This window comes from Fusarium verticillioides, chromosome 1 (genome assembly GCF_000149555.1).
Source record: "Fusarium verticillioides 7600 chromosome 1, whole genome shotgun sequence".
Taxonomy (NCBI): Eukaryota; Fungi; Ascomycota; class Sordariomycetes; order Hypocreales; family Nectriaceae; genus Fusarium; species Fusarium verticillioides.
This window is the reverse complement of record NC_031675.1, coordinates 921,272-940,332: the sequence shown is the minus strand read 5'-3', so window position 1 is coordinate 940,332 and position 19,061 is coordinate 921,272. Positions and strand designations below refer to the sequence as shown.

The window sequence follows — 19,061 nt, the reverse complement described above, 5'->3', positions numbered from 1 at the left end:
CAGTAAGTTGGCTGTGTCGTCAGTTCAAGGAACAACGCTTCCGTACATCATTTCGTTCCCACCTGTGAAAGTCAACGACCAGAACTTCGCGATTAGCAAACATGAAGATAAAATGCGCAAGCTCACATTAATATGACTCCAATAATTCAATAGATTAGTTTTGCAGCATATACAAAGCATGCGGCGGAGGTCGATAGGCGCGAATGTGTCAGTCTAGGGTATGTAGGTATGGATGTATCTAGGAAGTTGACAGCAACAACTGTCCGCTGCACATTTCCGTATCGTATTTGGTGATGCGGCATATATCAGATTGTTTAATTGACTGAAGTCTGTCTAGAATTCAGTTTGGTTGGAGAAACGTCGCGAAGCCTCAAGTAGTCTCGAGTGTAAGGGCTCGCTGGTGTCTAAAGCTAGACCAACATTGGATTACAAGATCGCCAATACTGCAAAGTGTTGGACCAGATAAACACTGATTACATCTTAAATTGAGTTAAATAGTTCTTCATTTGTACCTGGTATCATATGCATTCTTACCATGGTGTAGTTGCCTTCTTACTTACACCAGCTCCAACCAACACAACCAACGAGGATCATAGAATGTATCCTTCAGTACCAGACACCATAATGCTGATTTCAGCAGGTATATTCCATGAAATTCAAGTATCATACTGGAGCTTTGGGTTAAAAAGAATAAGGGGATCAGTCTTGGTTCCCAGAGTCACGTCTTTTGGTTGTTGATGGACTCGCGCGACCTCGAATGAAGCACACGATAAAGTCCTGCATAGGGCATTTAAGATACCTATGAGATATCACTCCACCGGAAACGCTCATTTGGCTCGAAGCTTTGGGTAATTTCAGCTCCAGAAATCCGACTACGAAGAGATTCCTTCAAATTAGCCAGTCCTTTCCCGGAGAAGATATTGATGCCATCCTTAGCAGCGAGCTATATCCATCGTTCAACTATAGGCGCTACTGCACTGTCTCATCAAAAAAACAAGAGATCTTCTGTATTATTGAACATTTCATGAAATGTGAGTGAGCTGTGTTGTCAAAAACTTCAGGTAGTAGTATATGTCACTTGCTCAAGCCCATGCACTCTCGAAACATGCGAATTTGCTGAAAGCCTGTTTACAAAAAAGCTACTAACTAGATTCCAACACACGGCCTTCATTGGTAAGAATCATAGTGGTTTCTGCCATAGTGACCGGAGCCTAGAGATATTGGATGTTGAAACCATGATAATACAGCTGAATCCGGACTGACATTGTTTTGGTCAACATTCATTTCTGAAAAGCTAAGCAGGGGATGCTACTACGAACTTTCATACTTAACGGTTCTAAGATCGCTCTACGGACATTCAACTAGAGAGTTGGTGAGATTAGGTGGCATGGATAAACCATGAGCTTGACGACAGCTATGAGTTCAAATATGTTAACCAGCTGCGAAGAATCATTGCTACATGACACCCCTAATTCACACAAGAAAGACTGTGATGATTCTAGATGATCACAATTATTCATCGTGTTCAGTCGGCCTAGGCCAGTTGAATTGATGACCAATTGATGTATAGATCTAATTTGGGAGTGTTTCGTGTTGATATTGAGCTTGTAATACTTAGATAGTTCCTTTCTTCTGAGTAAGTTATATATGCCATTCAAATCTGGCCTCGTAGCTATTCTATCACTTAATAGCATTGATTTACAGGCCAATACCATCATACTATAATTGAGTTGTTCCTGACAATCACCGTCGAGTCTTTGGGGCATGTCCCGTTAAGCTGTCAGCTATCCGCGTTGCCTATCCCTTAAGTTTGCGAGAGGACACCCTTTCTGTCAAAGATCTCCAATAATGTGGTCTATTGGATTTAAACATTTCTTAGCCTTATTGCTATAATTTACTGACGCTGACTGATTTGCAGCTGATAACTGAGTACCAAGTCTGTTTCTACGGGAAACATCAGAGGTGCTATCTCGGATTCCCGGGCATCTGACGGAAAAGCTCCCGGGCCCGTGTCCGCGTCCGCGGCTCGTGTCCGCGGCCCGTGTCCGACGGTCTCTTCTGCCCTCTTGTTCCGTTCGTAAACGCAGTGCTGTACATAATGACAAATTGACATGATGACTCATGCGGTGACTCAGCTCGCTATGACTTGGTGCGACCCTTGCGTCGCGCGTGCGTTTATCCGGCCCAGCAGGTTTAGTAGAATATGCTGAGGATAGATCGACAGGTTGGAAATGGGCTATTGCTACGTAGAGGTTGCAACCCATTTCTTTTAGAAGATAACAAAAGATCACAGTACAACCATAGTTTTAGATGTCCAAGTTTATCGCAAGGGGTCTCGAGATCGACATCTCTTATTAATGTTTTGTTTGCTGCTTGGCTATGAGTTCCACAGATCAGAGGTCTTGATGTGTAGGAATCTGTGTACCTACGGTAAATGATACGCCTCCAAGCGATACCGGATACAGACAGACAACTCAGTAAGCATCACCCTGGGGTTGCAATTGGCCAAGTTGATGTTGATATCCCGTTGCAACCACTGTGTATCATAGACTGAATACTCTCACTTCCTCACCACATCACCAACCTACGTACGTCTTGGCGTTACCCTATACAATTCCACTGCAATAACTAGCTATAGCCCATTTATTCTGTAAGACCGCCGCCGTTGAATCTCTCAGCCTTGTCCCGTCTTCGGGGCGCATCCCCGAATATCCTGTGCGATAAAAGCCGCGCCCCGGGCGGACCTCAGCTCGGCCCCACACGGACGGGACCGGACCTGAACTCTTTTGAGCTCTTTTGAGCTCTTTTCTTCTTCTTTCTTTTCGTTGCTAGAACGGACGGCACTGACCACTATGACGAGTTTCTTAGGTGCTTGTGGCGTGATAACGCACTCTTAGCAGTCCGTGTGTTTTTCTAGTTCAGGTCTTAATTAATGACAGGTCATTGACAGCTTTGCAGGCCGGCGCAAGAGTTTTTCGCCACCTGTTCCAATTAATCAGCAGAGGTTTACCGACCCGCCAAGGACGAAATTTCGAATTTCGGCCTACTTTCCAAGGTATTCCTCATCTCACGCGATATTGATCCTCTCTGTGTCCCAGTGGGTGCATTCCTCCCATGTGCGTTCGCCGAAGCTGCAGTATGCAAGAGATCAATAGCTTGAACGAACTCCTCCATGTCATGCCATGCTCTGCCAAGGATTAAACAGCACCATAGCACCATAGAGCTGGTAAAGATCTCGATGACAGCCGCATACTCTGCCCAGAAGAAGGAAAGGAAAAGCACTGGCAGACCCGAGAGAACGGCTCACTAGAACAGCCATGCAAGGAACGGGAGTGTCCGTTCCCAACTCCTCGGGAGCAGCGGAGCTTTGCCATAGGTCCCCGATACGTATGATCCCCGAGAACCCTGGCCGGCAGGCAGCCACCTGCGTCGACACCAGGTGAAATGTGTAGATGCCGCGGCGATGCCGACGCGTAATGCGACGCCCGTCGCACTGCGTTCCGGCTGCGTGGGACAGGTCCTGGCATCAAAACAAGACGATGTTACGCTCCAGAATTCCCCTGATTCTTCATGTTGCAGAAATGTTATCTAAAATGATTACAATTATGCCCCAATGGAGGCTAGACTGTTCTGCAACGCACATTAGCTGGGCCTGCTTTCCAGGTTTCCAGGTCCTGGGCGTTCTAGACCACCGCAGCACGAGCCTGCAGTATGCACGCACGAATGGGGACGCTTTTGTTTTGGTCTTGAGAGAAATGAAACCCAAGACAGAGACCGACCTGAACTGAAATCAAACCCAAATGCTCGGCTTCCTTCCTGATTGAGAAGTTCATCCAGCCATTCGGGAAACCGTTCTGGTGAGGCACTGAGGCTAACGTTTACGGCTCGGGTCGCTGCGCTAGCGCCAAGAATGCACTGCTCGTATTGGGCCGCCGTCTCCTGCTTGGGGCTCCGTTGCGAATAGCTTCAAAGCCGCCAAACTCTATCAATTACCGTGCCTTGTGCCTGTAGCCCGCTGATTTTAGCCAAAAGAAGAGAGTTTGGTTCTAACACCAACGGTCAGGTCAGATTCCTTGTTTCCAGGTAAGCTCGGGCCCTTTTTCTTTGCAACGCCCTCCAAGGACTGGTCAAGATCAACTCTCTGTGCCGTGTGCCACCAAACTCTATAATCAACCCGTCAAAGACATCCTTACCCACAACGCAGAACATCTCCGTCTCTCCCCTCTCCCCTCCCCCCCTCGTCCATGATGCACATGCACGAGGGTTCGTCCTTCTATGTAAGGCAGGGAAAAGGGTCCATGGGTAGGCGAAGTTTTCCTTGTCAGCTGAGGGTCTAGACTCTAGTTTGCATTGTCGCAATGCAGGGCACTTTGCTAGGAACCCCTCTTTGGCACCATTTGTCATGAATAGGCTGCCTATCGTGGACGACGCGTTGACGCGATGTTACTCGCTATAGCTGTCAGCTTGCTAGTTAGCTAGTCACTGTCTTGGAATCCATACCTCGGCTAGCAAGCGAATGTTTATCATCTCCTTACTTAGGAATGTGGTCAGAGGATTGTCAGTTTTGTGCTGACTGTCAATGTCCAGACTATGAGGGAATAAATCTGTATTGCATCGAAGCGCAACATCAGAGGAATTCGTCATAATGGAATCAATCCAAAAGACGAATTATGCATCCTCAAGAACCGCCAGTTTCGGCGGAGAAATGAGAGACACGACATTTGCCACTTGAGCTAGAGCTAAGAATCCTCAAACCAATGTCAATTTTTAGAGGCCCCCCATTATGTGCATATCAGGCTATGCTAGCCGCGTATTTCCCCATCGGATTGATTATAATTATGAAACTCAATGCCAAGCGCACCGTTGACGTTGTTCGGTTCTCTCTAGCCCGACGTCAAAACGAGGGTATCAAAAGTTTCAGAACCAGTTCCAGACACACAAACAGACCCTTTGACAGACTATTTGATAAAACAAAGTTTGAAGTGTCCGGAGTATTCCTCGTACAATTTCTTCGGGCGGTACTTAGTTTAGACGCCCGGCTCATCTCCAATAGTCTGCGGTTTTGCTCCGTAGCTCCCTTTGGTGAGTCGAAACCTCGAGCTTCCCAAGCCAGAATCCATGGGGTGGACCAGGCGGACAGGTTCCGCTGGCAGAATTGCCTTGCAGCTTGAGGTATTTTGCCCTGCCTTGGAGTCGAAACTGTTTTAGCTCAAACAGGACGTCTTTCATCGCGTCAAGCTCGACCCTTGTGGGCTCTTTGATGGCGGCTGACCTATGCCGACAGGGCATGATCGCCATACACCATGCTGTGTGAAAGACGAGTGCCGAAGAGGGGACGCCCGCACGTATTTGTGCAGGGGAGGCCGGTCCGATACGATCATGCACTTTGTAATGCAACGCCAGTTCTCGATAGTCTCGTAGCATGGGGTTGCTACTTTCGTTAGAGGCTGAGCCGACCCATACCTGGACCCTAGTGGACTTTCCATCCACCCAGACGTCTATGTCCAGGTAGTCAGTCTCCTGCTCCTTCTCCCTTTGGGAAACGGAAAACTCTGTCTGTTCCCGTTTCTGAGGGGGAGAGATAGCTAGCTCTCGAACGGGCCGTGGGTGCCCGCTGGCCTCGTCATCAAAGAAACTGAACCCCTTATCGCCTGAGTTCAGCAGTTCCTCAGCATCTATTTCGCCGGCAGTGTAGGCATCGCCCTCGTAAGCATCCTGCTCGAACTCGAGCCGGAAGTGACAGAGGCCGGCCAAAACGCTGGGACCCCGCCGAGATGACAGGTCAAAAAGCGCACGCTCCTGCGCAGAGAGGAGTTTTAGGAAGGAAATCAGTCTATTGATCAGCGGGCCGCTCGAGCGTCGCGGAATATGTGTCAGCGTCAGTGAGGTGATGCGTGGGTTCATATCAGGGACAAATGGCTCGGGGAAGGCCATGTCAGCCCGCGGCAGTAGTATGTTCTCAGCGATGTGCAGACAAGCCATGCTGGAGAATCCCTCAAGTTCCAATGTGGGAATTTGAGTCACTACTGAATGGTGTAGCTTGACTACCTGCAAGTTGGACGACAGCACGGGTCGTAGTGTATGTGTAGCATAAAAGCCATAGAGTTTAGCCGCCTTAGGCCACCACACTGCGGCCATAGTCCCTTTCAGAGGCGGAACCAGCATCATCGAGTCGCAGCTAAACTGCTCGAGGCGTCCACGGCACAGCGTAAGTAGCTTCATGACGCTGAGGGCTGAGACCCCATTGCCAGAGAGGTTGAGATGCGTAAGCCCTTGCGAAGCTTGAAAGCTCGCTGGTGGGAAATAGGGGTCCTCGCCTAGGAGGCCCCGGCAAACGGCGTCCGCCGCATCTGATTTGATGGGGAACATCCCGTCCAGTCGTTTAGATGCACATTCTTGGGGCAATGTATCGTGAAGATCATACAACGGCGCGTCGACGAAATGTCTGTTTGGGTGACTGAAAGAGGCACTCCATTCAGACTCAACAATGCGAGTCCAGGTCCCAAAGTCAGGGGTTGTGCGTCCGAATTCCAGCTTACCCTCGACATCAAAGTTGGTATCTGGGGGAAGATCGGATGGACACAAACAATGAGCCGCGATACTATCGAGCGCCTTGTCTGTTAGCTTGTTATTACTCAAGTCCAAGCTCCATAGACGAGTTCCAAATCGAGCGGTTAGATTCTCAACGGTGGTGTCGTCGACCTCCTTGCCTTGGATTTTCAGGGCACGTAATTCAGGGAGCACATCATCTTGGAATAGGGGACGGAGTGATACCGAAGTATACGACAGATCTAGGTAGACAATTCCGCGAAGGGTGTTGATGAACTTGTTTGACAGTGACACGGGGCAACCGGCCATGCTGAGGAGCTGAAGCTGATGTCCGACCTCTGCCAAGGATTCAGAAGGGTCAAGATCTTCATGGCCATCGATGAGAATACAGATCAGGTTTGGTAAGAACTTGAGTGCATTCTTCAAGCTCGTATTGAGGTTGGGACCCATGCTAAGAGAATATGTGTCCCTGATGGAGCGAGCATCAAAAACTCGAACAAGGCTCAACGTCTCGGATCTTACCCGACTGACGCCGTTGAAGACAGAGTTCATCAACCAATCCATATCTGACGAAACTAATCAGTTTCCTGCTGTGAAGACAAGAGACTAGGGAATTGTTGAGTCTGGCTCACCATATTCTGCTTCATCAAGGCTGGCAACAATGTCTGAGCGTGGGATACGACTCCATATGCGTGGGGCAAAAACGTCCCAGTAACGGCGACTCACGCCGCACAATGCCGGGTAGTCTTTGGGAGATACGTAAGGAGCCACTAGGGGCAGCCAGTCGGGAGAGATGGCATCTTGGTAAGATGGAAGCGAAGCCATCGCGAGATTGCTAAGTCAGCCAGGGCCAGCATCGAGACAACCAGGCTCCGGGATCCCCCCGGGGTTTGCGTCGGTCGAGATAATCCGGGCTTCACACTTGTAAGATCATGTGCATACAGTAAGAGAGAGATAGCGGGATAGATAGAGAGACGGGAATAAAAAGTGGTGACGCTCCGCTCCTCAGCTGGTTGATAGCAGTAAGTGCATGTGCAGGCAATGGAGATTGATGATATGACATTGCTCAGACGGCAATACTCCGCGAATTTGCCATTGGTTGTGACACAGCAGCCAATGGCTAGCGCACAGGCCTCTTTGTGAGAGCCTCTCTAGCCTCTCGCCTCTCTAGCCTTTGCAGGCAGTGGAGGCAGCCTGTTTTAACGGCTTATGCCAAGATCGGAGCTAAGTTACAGGGGGTCGATCAGGTACGTGGCGCACTGTGTCAATTCCGTCACTAGAACTGTAGGGCTTCCCGTCGGCCAGGTCCATTCGTCATCAGTGACCTTCAGAGCTGAGTTAAGATTTCGACTTTTAGTTACAGAGGGTCTGTATCCAAATCCTTGAACAGCTGTCAAGACTGCAGTCGATCCAATGTAACCCTGCGAGATTGACCAACAGGCAGTTCCGCGGGAAAACAGAGCTGTCACTGTAACTTCTCACAACTCAACAGATTATCACCTCTCGCATTGCATGGCATTACATTACATTACATTACAGTGCAGTATCCGGTGGCAGGCATTCCATCCTACCTGATAGTATCCCCACAAATTACCATGTAGGTCATGGTCCTGTCCCTGTCTCGCCTAGCAGACTTACCAACCAATTCAACGCATTCTTTCCCCGCGATCTATCACATCTCTCAAATCCAGTACAGGCGCGCAAATGCTTGTGATACGTTCACCCGACGGGGGGAGACTCCGCCTGTACAGTACCTAAGATTACTGTGTGTAGCCCTTGTCTATACGTATTACTTACTGTTCTTACTGTTCTATAGGCCAAAGGAATCGACCTACCTATGCAATCTAATGCACGGAATAGCATGTCCCCCCCATAGCAAGATCATGTTCGTTTCTTTCTTTTTTTCGCTTCTCTTTTTGTATTTACGTACAGTAGCCTTCTAATCTCTTGCGTCATCATCACCGCTGTACTCCATCACTTTATGCTGTACCATTGCACAATCACCTCTGTTTGCATTCCTGTGACCACAGTTTCAGAAGCAAAAAGAACCATCAACTCAACCATTTGCTCATCCACCCACTCACTCACTGCCTTGTGCTTGTTCATGCAGCCCATGTCTGCGTATAGTACAGTATTGCTGATTCTTGGGTACAGAGCCTGGCGTCGATCACGGGCTTCACATCTTACACCCGAAATCACTCTTCAGCTTGACAAGGCCTGTTTTTCTAATTATCTGATCTACATTGCATTCTCCATTTTGACTGCAACCTCGTTTAGTTAAGTAAGCCGGTTGCTGGGAACGACCCATGCAACGATCATAGGTTCGTTCCCAAAGCATATTCTCTCACACCCAATCGTAACAGGTAGACGTCCAAACACGAAATAGCCTCCACCAGTCCGTTCAAACTCTATTTTCCACCGACAAGTGCCGGCCCATGGCGCAAAAAGAGACTTCCAGGGGTTCCTGGGCTTCACGTTCGACTAGGAGCTGCACTGTAGGTGAATTACTGTGTTGGGTAACCTCTGTGGAGCCCCGCCAATCTCATCAGCGAAGCCATTCCCGTAACTCAATAGCCCTGACCCTAGTCTCCGCGCCGGCCTTGTCACTAAACCGGTCTTTGCTCTATTTCCTTTATTCCCGTCTACGACCTCTGTGATAGACGTAATGCTCTCTCTCGGCCTATTTGTCCAAGGGCATCACGGGGTCTAGCAGATGAATGGTGACATTAGCTCATATAACTTGTCATTTTTTTTTCTTCTTCAAATGGGGGCTAACTACGGCGTTGTGATGGAGCTGAGTGCTGTCCGTACTCTATTAGATAACAAAAAAGGTCCCATATCTTTAGAGTCTACGGAGATCGCGGGCGTTTCGTTCCCGTCTCTCCTGTTCCTGAGCCTCCCTGAATCGGGTCTATCGTGTCATGTTCCAGTAGTTTCTCGTCCCCTTCCATGATCCATCTCGCGTTGCACATCGGCGTCTCATCTCAGCTCATTCCAGGCACAAACGTCGCCTCAACGCCTCGATCCCACGGGAAAGGGCCTGTGCAACCGTACTGAACCCGTGGGAATCCTTATACGAGCTGCAAAACACACACGGCATGAGAAAGAAGGGTCCAAGGGTTGTGTGTCAGCCTTTATCTCAGCCACGGACTGTTATCCACTTGACATCGTATGTAGTGAATCATCATATGGACCACGACCACTAGACTCTCGAGATGATGGAAACACCCTGACACCCCATCCAAGTGACCCCTAAACGCCTCAGTCAGTATTGGAGATCTCCTTCCCCTTGTCGGCACGGACTCGATCATGTTCAGCCTCATACAATGATCGACATTTCTATATCAGATCATATCATGGTCCCCTGTCTCTGTGCGAAATGTGAATGTGTGCTTGGCATCATAATTCCCCAATTCTTTCTCATCCCTACGCATCTCGTCACAAATCTAGATTGCACCTATACGGCAATTCTCACTAAAGACATCCATTGGCCATAAACTGCCTGACCCAAGCCGCGATGGATGAAACTGGCTGCACACCTCTCCCTGAAGAACTATTCCTCCCTCACTAATTTTATGTATTGGAACTATTTATGCGACCCTCCTGATGCTAAACGACCCCTTTGACACTCGGAAACTCTAATATTTTCTCCTTGAGGGTGTTGTTCTCTTCCGATGGTTTGCCCGTACGTGTTTGCATTATCTCCTCTAGTAGAGTCTTCCTCTCCACCACGGCCCGCGTAGTCTACAATAGCCCCCGGTCGAGCCCAAGAGACCTTTTTTCCAAGTGAGGAAATACCTGTATCCGCTGTTTTTTTGCTGAACTAACTTTAGATGGTAGTCCTCCGCGGCGGATCGTGTCCAATGGTCTTAGCCGCTTACATGTCGTTGATCTTAGCATTCCTCTACTCGGGAGGCAAAGACGGTTGACATTCCCTCTGCAAATATTGCAAATCAGAAACCGTTTGACATGTGTCTTCGTTACACCCGCAATCCAAATCTTAATACTATTAGATCCAGACTCCCAAAAAATGTCTCTGACCAGACCTAAGAGCTCCAATCACATCATCTGTCTCCAGTCTCAGCCACTACCGTTTGAGCCTCGTGTTAGCTCAGAAATATCATATATCACATCCGACGTCCATCGGAGTGTGCGCCGAGACCCCCGGAGGAACACACCACACCAAATGCCTTGTCGACCCGTCTTTTCTGCCTTTTTCATGTATGTACAGCACATCGAATCTGCCAGACCCAGAGCAGCGGGTGCTGCTACGCCGTATCTTACCATCTCATCCCAATCTAGCAGAGGCAATGGGCCTGTGCATGTACCTTGTCTATGCTAGGACTAGGGTGCCAGGGTGACTCGCGGATCGGCAGCCTGTCCTACCCCGAGATCTGAGACATTATGGAGGTGTCTGTCAGAAGCCAAAGCATCCATCCCAACCTACCCATCCTACCATCCAACTGTCTCTTTCCCTCAACTGCTTGCTCGCTCTGCCTCTCCGTGAAATGCTCCAATTCCGCTCTCGCTCTGCGCTCGGGCCAAGACGTCCCGGAAACTCTAAAGCCTGCCGAAGCTGAAGTTTTCTCTGTCGGATGCTGACCTTGTCATATCTGATATCTTTTGGTATCCTACATTTCTGGGTATAGGCCACCTGAAAGCCTGCTTCTAAACGCAAACTACATATCCTCAAGCCAATCAATCAGCACGTGAATGAATGCCTTTCATCCTTGCCCTGCACTAGGTAATGCAATCTCCAGCTTTGTCTGTCTTGTCTCTCCACGAACAGGCACCACTATGGCCAGGCCAGCCATGTCCCAGCGGCGCCAGGTCAAAACAGAAAATCTGCTAGTCGATATGTCACTTGGAGATCATTATGGGCAAAGTCATGACGAAGGTGTTCATTTGATAGTTGAAATTTCTTGTTTCATTATTTGCTCCAATCCTATGTCGCCACCGTATTGTCCCAGCCATTCGTTGTCCAGAATGTGAAGGGTAATAAAAGAGAAGAGAATAGCTAACCAAAAAGTAAAGTAAGAACGAATTCGACAAGATTCCTCAACACCGAGTGAGTAAAAGAACAAAGTAAAGTAGAAAGCCTCCGCCCAAGAGTAGTAGAAACGCCCTTGCACCTTTGAAGTGGACCTAGTTGTGTGATAACAACTCCCATCATGCAAATGCCCCCCCAAGTAACAGTAACAGTAAAAGTAAAGTAAAGTCAAGTCAGGCAATCCTTTTCCGCGTCTTCTTCTTTCAGACATAGTAATCGTACAGACCATTACACTCTCGTGTCTCCTGTAATTTCGTTTGCTTCCCAAAACTCTCTTGCCTGAGTCTCTAATGCAGCGGCGTCGACCATGGGACGGTCTGGCTGCAGAAAATGCTGCAATTCCTTTCTTTTTCCAGCTCCGTCTTTTCCGTATATGATGATAGTGTGTAGATGCGAATGTGTGTGGACGAGACAGACAAAGTATGTAAGTAGGTTTTGGATATGTGTGTCTGACTGAACGTGTGTGTATCGCCCCAATCAAGTTGAGCGCGGGTCTTGGGTCTTGTTCTGCGTGTCTCATATAAGTGGCGCCCTTTTTGGGACTCGACTCTTCCCTGTTCTCGTTATTCCACCAGTGGCGACTGACGGAGTTCTCAAGCAAGGTACCCGAGCCAAGATGTGTCTATCAGTAAAAGCAAAAGTAGGCAATGCCAAGCAGTCAATGACTGTCTGTAGCTTAGTATTCTGAGCCCCGCTTCTCAGCAATCTTGGACTTTGAGGGCGCTCTTCGCTTCCTGCTTCGCTCCTCTTGCTCAATCACAGGGACTGCAGCAGGGATAAACTCAACTCCGCGGTTGCGGCTGTTGGGTCGTGCGTGTAGCTTGCGGTGGTTGTTGAGGTTATCTTGGCGGTTGAACTGGTCCTTTCCACAGAACTCGCATGAGAAACGGTTAGGTCCTTCACCGTGGAAACTGCTTTTTGTTAGTGAAAATGTTCATTTTTTAGGAATCTCGGTAAATACTCACGTTTGCTTGTGACGCTTGAGATGCTCGTTTCGTCGGAAGGCCTTGTGGCAACCAGGGTAGTCACACTTGCACATGGCTCTTCGGACAACATCAACTTGAGCAGAGTCAGGCTTGATCGATCGCTTCCTCGATGATCGAATCTGAGCTCGCTGAAGCTCAGCACTCTTCTGCTGGATCTCATGCACCATCAACTTCCTTTGAGCACGCATGCGGTTGGGAGAGTTGGGGTCATGAAGGTGGTAACCAAGAGGTGACTGAGAGTGGCGGTCCATATCAAAAGCGTCAAAGTCACCTGAGAGTTGTCTGTTGGGGAAGAAGGAGATAGGGCTATCGTTGGCACAAGACCATGATGAGCCGGTCTCGGCAGCCTCAGAGCCAGAGATACTTTGGGTGGGTGTCATCATGAAAGAGGCGGGACCCATTGAGGCATCAGGAGAATACGAGTACATGCCAAAGGAGTTTGATGGTGTTAATGAGCCCATTGATCCGTGATGTGCCATATTCATGTCCATCATGTGCTCATACTCGAAGCCGAGTTGCTCTCGCTTCATGGGAGTGTTGGGGAGAGAGTCGGAGAATGAGATGTGCTCAGGCTCAGGCTTGACAGGGCCAAACATGAACTTGCCCATTGCTGATGATGGAGGGGTCATCTCTGCCCCACGGTGGGAGACAGAGTTGTAGGGACCATCAAAGTCCATGTTGCCGAATTCATGAGGTGTTGATCGTCGAGACGTAGGGGTGAATGGGTCGTAGGCTGATGAGGCGGAGGAGAAGCTGGTGGTGGTGGAAGGGCAGGACATGGGCTGACTGCAGAGGCTGAAGGAGTCGTCCATGTCGAACCGGTAATCCGACTCGAACTGCATCTTGAATATATGAGAGCAAGGAGTGTTAAAGAGAGAATGGATGGGGAAGGGATGAGATAGATGTGAAGATGTCTTGAGTTGACCTTGAATGAAGGGTGAAAGTGTTCAAGGTTGGTCTCAAAAGGCTATGAAGAACAATCAAGAGTTGAGTGAAGTTGTTCAAAAGTCTGGTGAGTGAGTCTGATCGGGAATGTTTTTTCATCTTTCGAGGACGGACGCCCTTGAAGATATAGAGGTGAGGTGGAATGAGGTACGCAGCATCGAGCTGCGGGTCCTGAGACAGTCAAGCTGTTAACTCAACCACCCGTAGATCCTTGAACACAGCCGGTGCAGCTAGTAGGGAACCCGCGAGACAGAGCTATGATCCAATACCCCCAGGGCAAGAATGCGAACAAGGGTCAAGAGAACTCGAGCAGCTCCGATCGAGATCGCTGCTCTGAAGAGGAACAGGTCCAGGTAGGGCGACGGGAGAGGCGTGATAGATCCACAGTTGAGCGAGTGGGTTTATTGCTCGCATAGAGTGAGTGTAATGTTTAGGATGAAGTTGTGTCAGTTATGATCAAGAGTCCCTGGGGATGTTTCGCTGGGCCCTCGACGCCCTTGGCTGGCCTAGTTGCCGACTAGTTATTACAGCAGCAAGAGAAGAGAGAAAGAGACCAATACAGACTTGGAACTTGATTCGAGAAGTTGAGTTTATGAAAGTGAAAGAAGAAGAAATACTACACTGCCATCGAGTAATGCAGGACTCGGAGAATAGGGACAAAGTGAAGAATCAGAACAAAGGCACGTATAATGGCAGTCGAGAATATGCTTGAACCAAGGGTCGGCATATGGGGGGTGAGGTATAGACTAGGATGGGTGGGTGTGTGATTAAGCCACGTCCCTGACTCTGGGACGGTTCCTCGCTCGAAGCACCGGCTTTAAAGCCACCCCTGCAGCCGCCGAGCCATGACCATGCTGCGGATCCCAGGGAAAAGAAAAAAAAGGGTGTGGGTGTGTGATGCATCGACTCCAACTCTCACTCTCCCATTACCTGAAAGACTAGAGGCGAAGTTGAGTGAGTGAGTGATTACTAGTATAGTATATCGGACCCTGCATGAGGTGCATGAACATAACCCCCGGGGTGAGAAAAAGGTGTCACTGACTGGACTGACTGACGCCAGCCCTCCATGTCAATCTCCATAATCTATCCATCTCGCACATGTGCCACAGGACAGGGCCTACCTGTCAATGTCAATGTCAAGGTGAGTATGGGTAAGCCACGCCCAGAGCGTGGGACCTCTCTGTGTGGGTGCCCCAGATCTAGTGTAAGGATGTACGGCTGTAAGTACGTACATCCTATCCATCCATATCGTCTCATCTCGGTCGGTCTCTTCTCACTCAGGAAAAACTGTTAGCTTTCTTGCCTCCGACAGTTATGGATATCGTCTCTAGGAATGATCGGGGCCTGGAATGGGAGAGAGTGGAAATGTCGCTCAGAAAGGCCGTCCAGTGAGACAGTGTCGCGTCGAGGGGACCCAAGCCAAGACCATCAGAAGGTTCATGTTCCTGAGCGTGCCTAGATGTGTTACCTCTTGGGCGAAACATGCCCCATCCGAAAGGTCTTTTTGGTTTCCCCATATCTCGACTCCCTTGAGACTGAGCATACAGTAGTGTCGAGACAAGTGAGTTCAAGACAAGACAAGACAAGACAAGACAAGAGAGCGGAACGATTAGTGGGATATCTCTCACTCGAAGAGTCAAAGTGAAGATGTGGGTCGGCAGGAGAGAAGGTTTAGCAAAGGAGTACTTGTAGAGTGATTGAAAGGTAATCTGGCCCTATTCGTGAGAAGCAATCACAGGCGAGGCGTGGTGCAGGTCTCACCCAAAACGAAAGGGACCTGCGGGTGTTCCTGGCGATGGATGGGGCATTCACTGCAAGAACACGGGAACTGTGTGCTCGTATCCGCACATTACGGATAGAGTTGAGTGCATAGAGTGCATGAGTGAGTGTAAGGAGTAGGAGTAGACTGTAGGAGTAGGTCGAGTAGAGTTTCTCCTCCGTGGACCCTGATCCGATAAAGTCTCAGAGTGTTGGTTTTTTTCGGCTGATGCTGCTGACTCTGCAAACCAACAACATGGTCTGTCTGGTCATACCTAGAGAAGAATTCCGTCAGAGGAGCGCTCCTTGTGATGTCATTGGACAGGAAGAAGAAGAAGAAGCTCTGTTGGCCCTGCACATCCATCCATCCACTCCAACCATCGGAAGGTCTGCTGCGGATGCAACACCAACTTCACTGTAGTGTACGTATGTACTGCACTGCACAGTAGAGCTGCAGACTGCAGAGTCGCATTGCAGCTTTGCAAGGGTGGCATCGGCAATTGTTAAGGTGTAAAAGGTGCCGGGTGCTGGGTAACTCAGCCATGCCAGGCCAGACCAGACCCAAAGAAGAATGTAACGTCAGAGCGGCTAAACTCAAATATCCATCATGATGGGGAAAAAGGGCTCGAGTCTGACCTCGAGAAAATGGAGATGTCGGATGGTAGCGGAGCAACCACGGTATCTATCCTTACAGCTCATATGCATAGAATACAAATTAAGTTCCTACTGACAGGTGAGCGTGCTCGTGGTCATGGTCAGTCAAACTGGTTAGAACCCCTGCTTCGCCTATCGTAACAGGAAAGGAAATGCCTTGTCTGTCAAGTTTGTGCACTAAAACAACCTATTCATGGTAGCCGCGCACGGTTCTCAATATGACAAAAGAGATAATAGAGACTTGCCAAACTGACAGACACTGACAAGAGAACGGAACAAAGGGCATCCGCCTCGCTTGCCAGTGGTGATTGTATGTAATTGTGCCGAGAGGGGGACTCGGTTGACCCTGAGAATGGAACTGAGAAACAGGACCGAAGTCACCTGAATTGACTCTATTGATAGAGTTGAAACTCCTTAAGCAACTCCTTGGATCAAGGAGAAGGCAATATAGCCAATAGTGCGAGGCTGCCCTCGAATTCTTCATCTCAATGTCTCCGAGTTTATTATCCGCCGTCGGGCATTGAATTATTCCTCATTAGGATGGAGGGGTCAAGTCAAGTCAAATCGAGTTGAGTACAGTAGACTCGAATAACCCCTCTCACTAACTACCCCATCTTAGCTCTGCTTGGCTCATCAAGCCAACCCGAGGCATACTATACTCATGCTCCCTTAGTAGGTAGCCCCAGTAAAAACGCGACCTGAACGCGTTCCCAGACGTGATAAGGGAACCTGGGACACTGAAGTCATAACAAAGGGAATGAATGTCCTGGGAGAGTGTTCAGTTAGTGCATCGCGCAACTGTGTGGTGCGAGCACTAACGCGAGGCTCGGGACGGTAGCTGCGGGGCCCGCGTCCATTTATCGCTCGCTACAATAGCTAGAATAGGTACCTGAGGTAGAATACCTAAGGTAAGGTAGCTTAGACACCTCAGATAAGAGCGCGCAATGCCTTGAGCCAGTTGGTGTCAGCTCTCGAAGCGTCCCTAGTGCCGGGCGATCTTCCCGGGGAGCGACCCAGCGATCCTCCCAAGAAATCAAATCTAGGAACAGAGGGGACCACTCTCATCAGGGGACAGGGGCCTCTCAGTGGAGGGAGCCATTGGAGGGAGAGGCTGTTTGGCGCTGGCGCTGGCGCTGGTGCTGGCGTTGGCGTTGGCGTTGGCGTTGGCGTTGGTGTTCGTTCATAGATCTGACTTTTTTCTTCTTAGGTCTGTTCCCCACTGTCAATCAGTCCAGGGTTAGACCTATCGGTGCGGTAGCATTACACGCCCCCCGTCTTGTAATGTAATGTAAACTCACACACTGCTGAAGGCTGGTAAGACAGCTGAGATGGGCTGGGCAGGGTTTTTTTTCTTCCAGTTTGGTGATATATCGTTTTTTTTTTTTTTTCGTTTCTTTCTGTTCTGCTCTCACTTTGGCGATTGTGTCGTAACTCAGCCTAGGCACCTGGTTAGTCGAAATGGATGAAGCGAGCCCGAGTTACTAACGCGATACGCAATACCTCGAATCCCTTGTCTGCTAACCGAACGGAAGATGCCAGAGTACAGTCAGTACAAGAGGCACATAAGATTTCACCATCATTGCCCTTGCAGTGTCTGAAGCGGATGCAAGTAGAGTCTCCGCCATGATGAGAGACAGAGTGTTCATCATCATCTCTACTATACATATGCATCCCAGATTAAGAAAACGGTGCAGTATTGGACAGTGAACGAATAGTGTGTGCAGCTCGTAGCATCGTCTCGTCTCATCTCATTTACACCAATGTGCAGGGCCAATTCAACTGCATACCCGACATCTGCAGTCCTTTCGTCATACGGCATCGCAAGTTACTTCGTTCGTCCTGTCTCTTTTGCCTGGCCCTGTCCTGTCCTGCCCTACCCTGAGCTGAACTGGGCTGGTCATACCGATCAGCGTAGCATCTCATACGGGCCCCCGACGGGAATCCGAGTGTTCCCATGTTTCCTATCCACTTCTTCCCGTGCCTAGCCTCTGTCTAACTCAGAGAGAGCGCGAGAGGTCTGAAAGAGGGGAGCACGCATTTCAGGCATGCGTACCAGGTTTTCCCCTGCTTCCCGTCTCCGCTGACTCAAGAGCTGAAGAGTCGAGACCCGTGATCTGACTTACTGACAAACAAAAGAGCTCCTCCTCAGCTTACACAGATGGGAATGGATTATGGATCGCGGAAGAGGCCCCCCCCCCCGAGGAAAGGCCAAGCCCGTTATTCCAAAGGCAGATCCATCTCCGGCCCGGCTTTCCAGCGCCGTTGCTCCCGTAAAGTATACGAGCTCCCCAAAGTAAGAATTACTATGTGCTGTGCCAAAGTGCTAGTATAGTAAAGGATTTTCGTACTGTCTCGTGTGATGAGAATGAGAATGAGAATGCTGAATTCCCCTCATGATATACCGTGGACCAGATCTGCTGTTCAATCTTCTTCTTCATTTCTCATAATGGCATCATAGATTTATAAACTCATAGTCTCACCTGAGCTGCGGGCACGCTTCCGCAGGTTGTCCTACCAATCAGAGTCTTGAGTGTCATATCAAGCGCCACAAGTCCCAGCAGCTGTCGAGGCCTTATGTTGGGGCTCTTAAGTGATCTATCATAAAATGCTGCCCACTCTGCATACTCCACAGGGGATGGTCTAATCAGACAAAAAGTGGTCTCTTGCGCAGTAAAGTCCTTCTCCACGCACTGGTCGTCCCTCTGGGCTAGTGTCGCTGATGTACAGTGGGATTGCTTGGTAATGCCATATGCGAACACTGCGAGGCCCAATTGGGCGCATCAAGTTCCCTTGTGTAGAGCTCTCTGTGGGCACCGGGCCCAGGAATTGCCGGATTGACTTGGGGACTGTCACTATCACCTACTCATCAACCTGTCAACTCGCGTTGGCCGCATCCCTTGACTCCCGTATCGAGCAGACGATGTTACATCTGCTGCCCATTTGGTGTTTGTCTCCCTCTGTTTACGGTAATCATACGCTATTGTTCTTACTCTCCCTGGTTGACAATCTATCTATCAGGCTAGTTATCAGACGATTGTAGCAGTATACCACGCACACTACTGTACCTCGATCCATAAGGAGAATAACGTGCTGTAGCCATGTCAGGATTGCCTGCTGTG

At 49.3% G+C, this 19,061-nt stretch overlaps 3 protein-coding genes across 8 annotated transcripts; all 3 read right to left on the bottom strand.

Annotated features, from left to right (window-relative positions):
* Nucleotides 1-1,832: 1,832 nt before the first annotated feature.
* Nucleotides 1,833-2,264, bottom strand: FVEG_16630 (hypothetical protein; the record flags this gene model as incomplete). The annotated part of the gene is made up of 1 exon (XM_018905872.1): nucleotides 1,833-2,264. One exon carries the CDS (start codon nucleotides 2,262-2,264, stop codon nucleotides 1,833-1,835), a length of 432 nt encoding a protein of 143 aa, XP_018756630.1.
* A 2,776-nt stretch (nucleotides 2,265-5,040) lies between these two features.
* FVEG_09660 (hypothetical protein) lies at nucleotides 5,041-7,374 on the bottom strand (the record flags this gene model as incomplete). Its single annotated transcript, XM_018898707.1, has 2 exons — nucleotides 5,041-7,115; nucleotides 7,182-7,374. 2 exons carry the CDS (start codon nucleotides 7,372-7,374, stop codon nucleotides 5,041-5,043), a joined length of 2,268 nt encoding a protein of 755 aa, XP_018756631.1.
* Nucleotides 7,375-10,502: 3,128 nt separating this feature from the next.
* On the bottom strand, nucleotides 10,503-18,360 carry FVEG_09661 (hypothetical protein). 6 transcript variants are annotated; one of them, XM_018898713.1, is made up of 5 exons: nucleotides 17,429-18,360; nucleotides 16,762-17,379; nucleotides 16,597-16,708; nucleotides 12,565-16,547; nucleotides 10,503-12,510 (listed from the first exon to the last, which is right to left on the bottom strand). In XM_018898713.1, the coding sequence occupies exons 4-5, from the start codon at nucleotides 13,425-13,427 to the stop codon at nucleotides 12,276-12,278; spliced, it is 1,098 nt and encodes a 365-aa protein (XP_018756637.1). In that variant the 5' UTR covers nucleotides 13,428-16,547; nucleotides 16,597-16,708; nucleotides 16,762-17,379; nucleotides 17,429-18,360; the 3' UTR covers nucleotides 10,503-12,275. The 6 variants fall into 6 exon arrangements, with proteins under 6 accessions (XP_018756637.1, XP_018756636.1, XP_018756634.1 ...); XM_018898712.1 differs by having other exon boundaries at nucleotides 12,565-14,036; nucleotides 14,095-17,379; XM_018898710.1 differs by having other exon boundaries at nucleotides 16,597-17,379.
* Between the last annotated feature and the right edge of the window lie 701 nt (nucleotides 18,361-19,061).